Source organism: Corythoichthys intestinalis, chromosome 1 (assembly GCF_030265065.1).
Source record: "Corythoichthys intestinalis isolate RoL2023-P3 chromosome 1, ASM3026506v1, whole genome shotgun sequence".
NCBI classification, from domain to species: domain Eukaryota; kingdom Metazoa; phylum Chordata; class Actinopteri; order Syngnathiformes; family Syngnathidae; genus Corythoichthys; species Corythoichthys intestinalis.
Genome location: NC_080395.1, coordinates 45,947,026 through 45,961,177, shown reverse-complemented (window position 1 = coordinate 45,961,177; position 14,152 = coordinate 45,947,026). Strand labels below are relative to the sequence as shown.

The 14,152-nt window shown below is 38.9% G+C and overlaps 1 protein-coding gene across 7 annotated transcripts in view; it reads right to left on the bottom strand.

The window, feature by feature from the left end:
- tead1b (TEA domain family member 1b) overlaps positions 1-14,152 on the bottom strand; it is an 85,028-nt gene that overhangs the window by 35,495 nt on the left and 35,381 nt on the right. For all 7 annotated transcript variants that reach the window (XM_057855854.1, XM_057856007.1, XM_057856079.1 and 4 more), the window contains one exon: positions 2,213-2,277. In XM_057855854.1, coding sequence (XP_057711837.1) covers positions 2,213-2,277 — 65 coding nt within the window. The remainder of the gene's footprint in view (positions 1-2,212; positions 2,278-14,152) is intronic.

The following is a 14,152-nucleotide window of genomic DNA, read 5'->3' as shown; positions in this document are numbered from 1 at the left end:
ACCTTTGAATCACCCAAATGAACAGCAAGTGACCTGTAAATGCCCAGAAAATCGGACCGAAAGATTAATGATTGTTCCCAGTCTAAATGGATTGGGCTTCGAGCACCGTCAATGGGAGCCTTAGAGTTAACTGAGACATTATTATGGTGGAAGATTTTGGTAAGCAGTTGTTGGTTGTTGTTGGCCTTTTCTTTTCTTTTTTTTTTTTTCTTTCTTTTTTTAAATCATTGACACCTTTTTAGAACGATAGCTTGATTCTTAGCAGGAGCATATCGATAACCTTTTGGGATACAAAGTATCATGATATACGTATCACCATTTCGATATTTTGTCACACTCCTACACAATTGTAATGATTACTTTTATTAATTCATTGGACGTTTTGATATCACGAGACATCCAATTCATTGGAATTGAAGCGAATCGCTGTTACCATCTGAGTTCAGATAGATTGGACGTCTCTTATCGGTGAACTAGTACAGTGGTACCGCTACATAAGAAGTTAATTCATTCCAGGACCTTGTTTGTATGTCAAAATGTTCGTATGTCGAGCAAGATTTTCCCATAAAAATACATTCTAATTCTATTAATTCGTTCCACAGCCCGAAAACCTACACTAAATCATTAATAAATACTGCTTGTACTATTACAAATGGTGAATACACATAGCAAAACAAATAAATTATACATAAAAATCGGAATAATATAATAATAATAATAATAATAATAATAGCATGAATCGGGTTCTAATGTGGCGGACGTTTTTTGCGTGCTGTACCTGAATGCACCGTGTGGCTGACGTGACAGTTAGATAGAGCGTGCGGTAGAGATTTTACTTTCTCTTTTAATGTTTTGTTGCTGGCGTCAACTGCAGCGGACAGTAGGCGTGTTGTATTGCAGAAGTTGATGGAATAAATCATTAGAAACCTGAGGGAGCTGGCGATTTCTTTGGCGATGTTACCACAATAATCATGGTCACCTTAACTTATAAAGACTGGCGAACGGAGGTCGGAGGAGGACCGTCGAGATCGTAGACATTCTTCGGCCGTATTTTTGCGCCAGTTCACGGATGCGCACACAACGCTCATATTTTTCTATCATTTCCATCTTCATTTCAGTGGTAAGCGTCACCTTTTTCTCCACCTGCACTAACCTTGGAACACATGTTTTCTCTCACAAGAAAATCCGCCATGCGTCCGTCTCCTGGCAAAAAAAGAAACTGCGGCGCTGTCATAAATCGTCGTATTTCGAGCATGTCGATGGATGTAGAAACAAGTAGCGAGTCAAATTTTACGTCAGATGTTGAAAAGATCTTGTGTCGAAGCTATCGTTTGTCGAAGTACCACTGTAAGACAGTAAAGTCATTTAACAAAACTAATGAAGGATGCAAAGAGCCACATCAATGTCTTGACGCCACATAGCTGTAAGCTGGATGTTGTTTTTTTTTTTTTTTACTGAAGTAAAATATGCCATGTGCATGAAGTTTGTTTTATTTTTATGAAATAAAATGGTTTTTAACTTTAAGAAAATGAAGTTTATGATACAGTTACATCACAACAGCGAGATGTAAGGCATTGCCAAGTATCACTAAAGCAGACACTCAAATTAAGCAGTTGTATGCGTATCGGTGCATCCCAAGTCATTTAACAGAAGTGAGAGTAGTCTATATTCTTCTCTCTGGTTTTGTAATATAAGCTCATCTGTGGTCAGGGTTGTGTGTAAAGCCTTCTGAGGACAGGACGCTCACCCGTACACAGACGACAGCAAAAACGATCTTTGGTTAAAGATGGTACCAAATTATTAAGGCCGAGACTTTCCCCATTAATAAAGACTTCTCCCACAGCCAAGTGCATGAACTCTGTGATTTACTTTACAAGGACGAGGAATATTTCCAGTCACTGTGGTTACTTTCTTTTAACATGACATCTGATCTGATGCTCATAAATGCATCATGTAGAACTAATTTATCGTATTTAATTAAAGGCTACATTTTGAGCAAAGGGTGGTCATGAGTTCAAAGAATTGTAAAAGGGGAAAATGACTGATGTTTTCATCTCCAAATTCGCTCGAGCTAAGGCTCTTATGTGTGTTTCAGAGCGGAACTAAGAGTGACAATTTCAGATGTCTAAATCCAGGGACATCTGTTCATGCAACATGGCCATGACAGGGGATTAGTCCGCCATTCAAATGAAGACGGTCCCTCTCTTCTTACCTGCTTGCGAGTCCTCGTCTTCCCTGTCCGAAGCTTGATGTATCTAGCGATCAGCTCGTTCCGACCTGTGAGATCGTAGAATGGTGAGAGCTCAGGTCAATGTGGTAAAATGTTGACTATGGCTGCACATTTTTGTATTCGAGTGTGCTTAGTCATAAAAAGTTTGGACAGAGCATTTTTTTCTAGGTCAACTAGTATGACATCACAAAAACAGACAGTGCGACTTCCCAGTTCAAACAGATTGGACGTTTACCCCCGTCAAAGGCAGAGAATGAGTGAAGAGCTACAGCGGCCTCTCAAATTAATGTAATTCAATCTCATTCTCTTCATAACCCAATACACTGAAAGACCCAGTCGCTCGTACGTTCTTTGCGGAGGAGCAACTGGATGAAACGGCTTTAAAAGCGAGCAAATCTGACTAGAATCTAATTAATGCGCCGCTTTGTACAGATTTCTAATTAACAATGGCTGTAAACATTCTTGTGCCCTCAGGTCTGCTCTAATTGTTGTCGCAATGCACATGACCCCTGCTTAGCCCTTTCATATGTTAATAACATGCCGCCAAACAAAACTATTAGACAAATTATAGGTTGTGGGGCTCTAATTATGTGTCCAGCTGTAGCTAAGCAATGCCAGGGTTCTGATCTACTGTTCTAGGAAATTTGCAACCCCCCACTCCGCAAATCAACACATTTTTGTGCCCTCACTTCATTATTAAACGGCTTTATTACATTCACAAACAACACAAATGCTGATATGGTCGATTATATTATGATATGAGCAAACTATTTGTGATAACTGTACTTTTCATTCATGTCTGCATGAAAAGAAAAAAGTCATTAGCTCCAACTGACATTAAAAAAACAAACAAACCAAAGTTGTTCTAAAAAGACCTAATAAATACAAAAAAAGACTTGGGACTACTTGAAATTTCAAGTAAACTAATTTGACTTAAATTCTCAAGATTTGACGGAAAACTAACAAAAAAAAAGGGTTACAGCTTAATGTTTTATTATAGTAAAATGAACTTCAGTGACTGTCAGTAGTTTGAACTCAACATTTTTAATTATCAGTCAAGGAGTTAATGAAGAATAACATGAAATACCATATTAGCTACATGTATAACAATGTAAATACAATGTGAATGACAATGTATTTTTAATGTCGGGGTTAGGTCATCCCTAGTGCGCTCAGCCACGTGCGGTCTCCTGGGAAATAAACATCAGGGGATTTGCTGCTCTAGCCTGTATGTGCGGCGTACCTGTAAACTTTAGCAAATGGCTAAAGATTTCAATAATTCACACATGGAGGAAACGCACATGACAATACGGGCATTCATACAACCTCCTCATTCCGAGATCAAAGCACACAAATGGCCAGCTGAAAGATTGCTTGCTATTGAATAATTCATTCTTTTCACCAGACGGGGAAAGAAGCTTGATGGTTCCTGTGTTTGGGCAGCAAAATAAAAATGGTTTAAAAATGTCTCTGATATAATTCTGCCTTTGCGACCTGAAATCTAGAAGGTGCAAGACTGGTCCGCTGACACATTGAAAAAGCAATAAAATAGGCTACTAGGGGAGAAATGTTATTTCACATGTGTGAAATCTGGAAAGCTTAAAAACAATGGAGCTTTGTTTGATTTTGCAGAACCAGATGTCACTTTGTATTGTTTATTAGCAGGCATTTCTAAAAACAGCAGGAATCAGGAAAATATTCTCAGGATGCAGCCAAGTGAAGCCATAAACGCCATCAGTTTATAATGAGCGGGGAACAACATCGTATGGTGAGTTGTTCCACTAAGATATTACATGGATCAATAATAATGACTGCCTGACTTCCACAGGCAAGTTAAATGCCAAATGGGGCTAGTAAATTCCCCTGCCCATTGGGGAAAGTAGTAAAAAAATATTTATACATTACAGTTGTAGACGATCTTAAATGTTTGTAACTCAGGAAACAGATCAACAACATTCCTCCTTTTGTACGGGTATATATTTATTGTTATTACAGAAATTAAATTACTGCCTGGCAATGACAGCGATAGATTGAACGATTGCTACCAGCCCTTCCAGTCAAAATGAATCGGGCGTCTATCGCCATCAATGACACTGAGTGAGACGTGATCATTTAATGCTAGCCATCCCAGTTAAATGGATTTGATGTCTATCACTGTGAATAGCAGTGAATGAGTTAAATCAGTGCAGCAAGCCTTGGGGAGGCCCAAGAAAATTAACTCTTTAAAGGGGGTACTTGTCACTCAAAGCAGCAGGAAAAGGATTAAATATTTATTGTGTGATCTCCGACATGTGTGGCGTCAAACAGCTGGAGGGGACGGCCGAACTGAATTTCCCTCTGAATCTCAATGACTCTGGAGGAGCTGGCAAATAGTAATGGCACTCCACCAGCATCTCCACAAAAGGACGGCGGCTCAACTTTCACTCGGCCGTCCCCAAGTAGTCCATTCCTCATTCAGTCAGAAATCCAATTTGGCTTCCAGCATCCTTTCTCTAAGGAAGCTGTGACAGACTCCCTCTGTTGTGAATAACAATGAAGGACATTGTCACATTTTGCTGTGGACCAACCTCAGTGATGCCACACCCACAAAAAACTTCCTCCGAAGAAAAAGAACAGGTGTCTTTACCCCAAAAAAAAAAAAAAAAAAAACACACAAAAAAAAGATCTGACCAATTGCCTACATCCATCTAAATTTTGAGGGGCCAAGCAGGCTGTTGTAAAGTCCTTGTTAGACTAAAAAAAAAAAGCTTGTCACTATAGCAATGTCATTTGTAACATAACCCAGCTATTTTTGCTCAAGGCATACTAAACAAATAATTGCCTTGCCCGAGTCCGCTGAGCAGCAAGAACAATGCTCAGCTCTGATCCAGCTTTTTCTTCCCCCTATTTTAAAACTCACCCATTTCCTGTAATAAGCGCTTTCCCCCTGTTTTTCCTAATGCAGGCACAACCACAGTCACATCTGGGCCAGCACTCTTCCAGCAGAGTCCCTGGCTTGAAATCAGCCTGCCGATAGCCTGCAAGTGTGCAGCTTCTAGCACTTTGCCCCACAGACACAGAGCAGCCTCCCACATCACAGAACACATGTGCAACAGTGGTTGGCCTGTAGGGAGAGACCTATCAATAGCCCTCTTTTCAAATCTTTAAAAAGGACACAGTACACTGGAAAAGCGAGTAAATAATTGAAACTGTCACGGTGGCTGTTGAATGTTATTTACTGCTCATCTCCCAAATCAGCACAATTACTATTTCGGGGCTTTCCAAAGTCTACAAAAAGAAAATAAATGTGTGACAAATTTACCAAAAGCTCTATCTAACTTCTATTTTTCAATCCATATAAAAAGACACGTTATTACTCAGTTATCTTTGTTTAACTTAGCTTTTGACCGAGAATTATAAGAAGACTCTGATTCTTTATACTGTTGGATGCTAGTTACTCATCCAAGGACACTTAATTTAATTTTGGCAAGAATCCACACACTAATTAAAAATCCCTGCACTTTTGAAGAAAACCCCCACAAAACTGTAATCAGTATCCAACTGGAAATGTTTTAGTCTATTCAGGATACAATGACTATATACAGTATATGTTTCAGTGTTGTTTTAATTAACAATGACAATAAACAAAATAATCAGTTGACGACGATGACAATAATGAGCTAAACCCCTGGATGACTAAAACATAACGATAAGTTCGCCAGTTCACGTCTGACGAGACGACACGAAAATGCTAACTAGCTTCTGCCAGATGTTCACAATACATGACATTTTTTGCTCACTGTGGGTGTAGTTTTGTCAAACTGCATCCTAGCCTCGTTTGGTCACGTGACATGGGCTTTTATGTATTGCTTTACTTTCTTTTACAGTGTTTGTAGTGCACAGCATATAAACATAGACGGAGTTGTATAATACAAGCATCTGTTTAGTGTTTTGAGTACATTTACAGTCATGTGAAAAAAATAGAACACCCGTTGGAAGCCTGTGTTTCATATCAATTTTAACAATCTTCAGAGATTCGAGTAATAAAACTAAACAATTAAAACTGAAAAAAAGACGTTTTATAACTTTCTGTAACATGTAATTTTAAATAAATGCAATTTGTGTTGAGGTATAAAATAAGACACCCCCACATTCAATCCCACTTAAAATGGCTAAAATCACACACAAGTATATGACTTCAGGTGCACATAATTTGAACATCATTACCCAGTGTTTTGAAGGAGGCTTGCCTTATTTAGACCTCACATTTAGTTTAGTGTGCCCCTGACTGTTGAAGTGAGAGAAAACACCGTGGTGAGAGCAAAGAAGGTGTCTGAGGCCTTCAGAAAGAAGATCGTAGACGCTTATGAGTCTGGTAAGGAATTTCAAAAGATCTCAAAAGAATATGAAATCAGCCATTCCACTGTCCGGAAAATAGTCTACAAGTGGAGGACATTCAAAACAACTGCAAACATGCCCAGGTCTGGCTGTCCAAGCAAGTTCATCCCGAGAGCAGACGAAAGCAGACTTTTTTTTATCAAGATGCTAAAAGAAGTCTCCAAAAAACCCTAAAATGTAATCACGGGACCTACAGCAGGCTCTTGCTACTGTTAATGTGAAAGTGCATGCCTCCACAATCAGAAAGAGACCTCACAAGTTTAACCTTCATTGGAGTTGGGCAAGGAGGAAATTTTTGCTCTCCAAGAAGAAAATGAAGGCCAGACCGAAGTTTGCCAGAGTGAATGTCGACAAAGACCAGGACTTCTGGAATAAGTCAGAATTGGTCAGATGAATCTAAAATTGAATTATTATTATTATTATTACACCAGAACAGAGGACATGTTTAGCTTTAACCCAAAGCAGCATTCCATGAAAAGAACCTAATACCAACTGTGAAGCATGGATGTGTAACTGTTGTGGTTTGGGGATGCTTTGCTACAGCAGGACCTGGCCATTTCACCATCATAGAGTCCATCATGAATTCTATCATGTATTAGAGGGTGCTTGAGAAACATGTCGGATAATCTGTGAAAAATTTAAAGTTGAAGCGAAACTGGACCCTGCAACATGACAATCACCCAAAACATACCTATAAATCCATCAAGGGCTGGCTGAAAAGGAAGAAATGGAGAGTCCTGGAATGGCAGAGTCAAAGCCCAGATCTTAATCCCATTGAGATGTTGTGCGCTCTACATGCAAGAAAACCCCTCAAACATGTCACAGATGAAAGTATTCTACGTTGAGGAGTGGGGCATACTTTCTTCAGACCGATGTCAAAGACTGGTAGATGGCTACAAAAAGCGTCTCACTGAAGCCATTTCAGCCAAAGGGGGTAACACTAGCTATTAGGTGGTAGGGTGTCCTAACTTATTCCTCAGTTAAAATATGCATTTTTGTTGATATATCTGGTTTAATGAGTAAAACAATTTTAATTTTTGTTGTTTAACTGCAACTAAATTACTTTCTTTTCCAGAGATTAAGACATTGATATGTGAACCATAGAACATTTCTTAATAAAGAACTGAATATTTAATGGGGTGTCCTAATTTTTTCACATGACTGTAGGGTAGTCTTTGCTCATATTTTGGACACGTTCATATTTTTTTGCATTTGAGCAGTTTAACTATTAAAGAAATATAAAATTAGTGTGTATTTTTTAAGAATCTAACCTTTGAATACTGACACTGACAAACCTTCTGAGTATTTGTCTGCTAAAACTAGACTAACAGCGACAAAACACACAAGACAAAGACTAAAACTAAAACGTCTGCCAAAAACAACCTTGATTGAACCTTTCATACCTTTTCCAAATGAATAACAAAATTTGCAATCTGATTTTTTTTTTTAAATCTGATTAGACAATACTCTAAAACAGGGTTTCCCAAACTACGGCCCGTGGGCCGGGCCCGCCTCCACATTTGGTCCGGCCTCCTGAACATTTTTTTTTTTCTTCTTACTCGTGTTATTTATTTCCTGGCTTTTTCTGTGAAGAACCCGGAGAGGGTTATTTGGTTATTATCTGTTTAATTAATAGTGTTATTAGTATATCATATTATATTATAATTATTATTATTTTATTTACTTTTGTTGCGTGAAGAATCCAGAAAGTGTTATTTGATTGTGGCTTTCTGAAAAACAAGAATTTTTTACATTTAGGGACTCCTGCAATAGTCACACTTTTTCTGTTACAAACTGACCCCGGCTCCTCATCAGAGAAGGGAAAAGTTATGTGGCCCTCACAGGAAAAAGTTTGGGGACCCCTGCTCTAAAACATTTTGTTCAATAAGATCAGGAATAAATAATCATTCAAAAGAATCTTTACTTCCGTTAAGTGAAAACACTAAATCAGAGCAGTTAACTCATCAAATTATTTGCAAGGTTTAAGTCTGTGCTTTCTGACAATCTTGAAAACAATTACGTATTTCCTGCATCAATGCTGTTAACTACTTTTTAATAAATAAAAATTGAAATAATTGTTACACAAGCTTGTATGCAACATACATTTATATGACAGACAATTTAAGGTTGCCCAGTAATAGTTAATGCGACATTAAAGCAAATCAACTTTAAATGTTTTTTCAAGCTCCGTTAAAGAATTATATTCAGATAGGTCAATTCACGCTGACCTATATTCTAGGTTTGTGTGTGAAGACCCATTTCAAAGGGAAAACTAATGATGCCTCTTATTCAAGATAAAATGCTGCACTAAATTAAATATGAAAAGTATGTCTCGCAGGTGTTTCCGAGGGGCTGGGGGGGCTGGTGGTTTTATTACCCCACATAACAGTCAGGCTCATTTTGCCCTCAAGCAAATGCTGGTGGAAGTCTGTGGATAACATCTACTGATCATGACAGTCAGGCTCGATTCAAGCAGCTTTAAGGTGAAAATCTGAGGCGAGGGGGGGCAGACAGACAGACAGACAGACACAAGAGACTCAGTTTCCGCATTTATGCTCAGGAAGCAACATTTACTAAGTTATTCAGTCTCTACTTAAGTAAATACATCAACAAGGACATATGCGGCATACGGGTTAATGTAACTGCATTGCTGAAGTTATTGCTGTTTAGACCGAGTCAATATAATTCAGTAGGAATGAAATAACCAATTCTGTCAGTAAAATGCCCCTCCAAAAATAAGTTGTAGTGTACACAGTGTACCTTCAAAGTCAATAGTGAATATTTCTATGCAGTAAATGAAACTATTTCAAGAATTATTCTGAAAGGGATGGTGTAAACAAACATTGTGCTTGCACAGATCTTTATGGTAATTGACAAATGTTTTGAGAATTTCACAGACTGATTTAGGGGCTGTTAAAATGGTGACTCTCCGAGAATATGGAAAAATTTCAAATTTGCATTTGCGTCTCCATTTGAACAATGTCGCAATTCCGCATTAAAACGATGTAGTATTCATGCCAGGACCTAGGGGGCAGTGCAGATTTACAGAGCGACAGAGAATGATGGACTTTGACGCCACCAAGCTCCCTCAGCCCGGAAAAAAATATGCCCGCCCACTCGAAGCAATGTCATTTTTCATTTGTTCAAAAAGGCACAAAAATTGAAACATTCAACATATCTAATTTAAAAATATTATTAAAACATTAAATTAAAGCTGGTATTCTGCCATATATGCTGTTTTTAATGTTTAGTAGCACGGCTGCGCACGCCCAATGTGACGTGTACAAGTGCTGACGCTAACGGCGCGGTCTCGCGCAGCAGGAGCCTTTGATATGCATGCCAAGGAAGCCCCCCTCAACCCCCTGCAATCAGATTATTCCACTTTGGAGGCAGGATTCAGAAATTTTCGTCTTCGCCAACACCATATGCACACGAGGCAAGTCCGCTACTCAGTCATTGCATCTTTGTGTCGCAGAGTCGCAATGTAAACTGCCTCTTAGAAACACAGCCACAGCAAACATCAAGTTCTCTTCATAATACTGTGTTCAACTGTAATTAACAGCTCTTTAAAAATCCATTTGTCCCGCCTCTGGACCCCCCCCCCAAAAAAAATCAATACTTAACTTCAAACGACCTTATTGAGCTGACTAAAAGGCTTTATTGCGGGGGCCGGGCAAAGCATGGTTGAGCTAATGTGTTAGTTGAACAGTGGGGGATTAAAGGTGAGGTGTTCTCTCAAAATCTTACAAGACATCACAAAGCAGCAGGTCACTAACCTGAGCCTTCCTGGAGACACTGAGAGGATTACAACAGCAACCTCTGCTGAACCCTGCCTGTTTTCAGAGAAGGCTAAGGAGGCAAAGACAGCATCTTTATCACCCAGGCGGGTCCGACCCGTTCTGATTCCTCTCCCCGGACCGTAGGCCTTTCAAACAAGGCTAAGAGCTGAAACCTGCGAGGCTCCACTCTGTGCAATATACTCACAGGGGAGCAATTTGCACAGCCAGCCCTTGTCTGAATCACTCTATCAATTAGGAGCCAGTGTGTTTATCATCACATACATTATTGTAGGGACCAGCTCGGCCCTTGCGATGAGCTGTGTCTCTCAAGAGAGGGGAGAGAGGGAGGAAATAAATGACCAGGGAGAGATGCTACACTTGGACAGGCTGCTGGGCTAATCTGAAAAGACGGCTGTAATTATGAGTCTCCCGAGGAACTGGCTGAGTCCAACGTGTGAACACACATTCAGGAAGTTGTCCTGCCCCTATCTCTATGACAAAGTAAGACACAGAGTCAAATCAATATTTTCAATCTCTCGGGATCAATGGCACGTTGGAGCACAAAGGAAGAGGCTGACTGCAACAAATATGTAGAAAAGAAAAGTCAAAGTTAGTGGTCGTTATGATGACTATTTAAAGTTGAATTCGTAATTGTGAAAAAAAGAGATACTGTACCTTGACAGTCCAAAAAAGAATGCCGTGCATTGCAATTTTACAAATTCACTGCCCTTGACAATAATCGAAATCCAAGAGGGAGTACAGGAAAGACTAGAGCGTCATAGGGCAGGGAGAGTGCAGGCATGCAGTGTATTACAATTAAAACCCCTTTTACTGCTGGACACTTGTAAATAATACTGTACCTCCAGGCCAATCGTTGTCAAAATTTCTTTTTGGAAAAATAAGAGTGTACACATTAAATGGAACCGATCTATCCATTTCAATGAAATATGTCCACGTAACCACAAACAGTCTCTCATTATTTTCCGTTTGATCTCCAGCCTTCATAACCCTCGGACGATAAAGGATAGGGTGCAGAGTGTTTTAAATGTCATTGTCCATAGTCTGGCGTTGAACATGTTGAAAAATGGCTTTGTCTCTTTTTTTCATGATGTCCTTTTCGTTGTCCTTCACCATCTTTAAACTCTAGTACTGTATATTATCTTTTATTATTCAGGTAGGTGTTGACGTAAAAGTCACACGACGAACGCTCCATTTACTGCGTTAGCGACGCACGAACATAGAATTAGCTCCACATACAAGTACGTACGTACAGTAGTATATCCACAAAATTGTTTGATCGCATTTATTATTCAGAAAGGGGGTGACGTAAAATGTCTCACGTGATGCATGTACGTCAGCGGTCCCTGACGTGGAATTTCCTCTACGTAAATTATGTAGTCACGTGCATCGGGTTGCACGAAAATGTACCAGTACAGTAGCAGTGTGTGGATATGGTGGCAATCAAAAGGTTAACACATTTACTGCCATTGATAACGATTGACATCCAACAGGAAAGAAAAGAAAGACTGTGGCACGACAGGGGGAGGCTGAAGTTGAGTGATTTTAACTCTTTGATGGCCATTGACAGCAATAGATGTCCTATCCATTTCGACTGGGAGAAGCTGGCAGTGATAATTCGCTATCTCCCAGTCAAAATGGATCGGACGGCCATTGCTTTCGTTGGCATTTAAAGAGCTAACACATTTATTACAATTTGAAGTGGGAGGGACTAACAGCGATCACTCACTGAATGAGTCAAAGATACAGTGGTACCTCTCCATTAAGCCTGAACGATATATCGTTTAAACATCGCCATTGCGATGTGTGCGTGCGCGATAGTCCCATCACAAGGACGTGCGATAGTTTTTATATCTTTTTTAATCCACATACGCCCTGCTTTCTGCTCTGTGCAGAGCCTCACACCCTCCCTCTCCCAGCTCTTTGAACCTCACAGTCACTGCAGCACTTGCTTATGAAAGTTTACGATGCTGGTATCTTTGATCTTGCTAAAGAAGCGGACATCACAGCGCAGCAGCTGTCAATCATCGTTTAACTTGTTAAACAGTTTCTGAAAGGAAGCCGCTTTGGAAAGAATGTTTGCGCGTGTGGAGACGTTTGAGACATAAAAAATAAATGCCAGAAGTGATCATGAGGAGTTTGTAATTTCTACATGTCCACCAAGAGTCACAGCTAAGGTAGATAAACAGAAGTATTTAATAAAGCCAAGCATTTTTCTACTACAGTACTTTATTCTTGTTCAAAAATGATTTGGTTGGACAGTTATGTTTAAAACTGATCATAATTATTACATTTGAAGTGCTCAAAACCATTTATTAATATATACATACATACATATATATACATACTGTACATATATATACATATATACATACATATACACATATATACATATACACACACACATATATATATTATATATATTAGGGCTGTCAAACGATTAAAATTTTTAATCGAGTTAATTACAGCTTAAAAATTAATTAATCGTAATTAATCGCAATTAATCGCAATTCAAAACATCTCTAAAATATGCCATATTTTTCTGTAAATTATTGTTGGAATGGAAAGATAAGACACACGACGGATATATACAGTGCTGCTCGAAAGTTTGTGAACTCCACAGCGATGGTCAGATTTTTTGTAAAAAAAACTAAAATAACCTTATTAAATGTTAAGTTATACCCAAATCCACAATACTGACATTCCAAATAATGGACTGAAACAAAAGAAATAGTTATATTGTCATTCTTTATTTAACAAAAGTGGTTGATTTAAGAAAAACTCAGATATCATGTGTGCAAAAGTATGTGAACCCCTTCAGTTAATAGGATATTGCGCCTCCTTTTGCAGAGATTACCTCAACCAAACGGTTTCTGTAGTGACTAATCAGCCTCTCACATCTACTTTGGGGGATTTTTGCCCATTCTTCCTTGCAGAACGCAGTCAGTTGAGAGAGGTTTGATGGGCGTCTGGCATGAACTGCTCGCTTCAGGTCCCGCCACAGCATTTCAATGGGATTTAGGTCAGGACTTTGACTGGGCCAGTCCAGAACACGAATCTTCTTCTTTTTCAGCCATTCCTTGGTTGTATTGCTGGAATGCTTTGGATCATTATCATGTTGCATGATCCACCTTCTGCCAAGCTTTAACTTCAAAACAGATGGCGTCAGGTTATGTTCTAGGATTTGACAATATTCCTCAGAATTCATGATTCCCTGGACTATGTGGAGTTGTCCAGGTCCTGAGGATGAAAAGCAAGCCCAGATCTTGACATTCCCACCTCCATGCTTCACTGTTGGGAGAAGGTTCTTTTGGTGGTATGCAGTGTTGACTTTTCGCCAGACATGGCGGTTTTGGTTGTGACCAAACAGTTCAATTTTGCACCTACATCAGTTGATGAAAACTCTTTTTAATTTAGTCTCGACAACACAACTGTTAAAAAAACAAAAAAAAACTACTGAATTGATTGATTAGGAAATCAGGTTGAAATAATAGAAAATTCCAAAATGTTGAGGGGGTTCACAAACTTTTGAGCAGCACTGTACATACAACATACTGTACATAAGTACTGTATTTGTTTATTGTAACAATAAATCCACAAATGGCATTATTAACATTCTTTCTGTTAAAGTGATGCACGGATAGAAAGACTTGTAGTTCTTAAAAGATAATTGTTATAGTTACAAGTTATAGTAATTTTATATTAAAACCTCTCTTCATGTTTTTGTTTTAATAACATTTGTAAAATG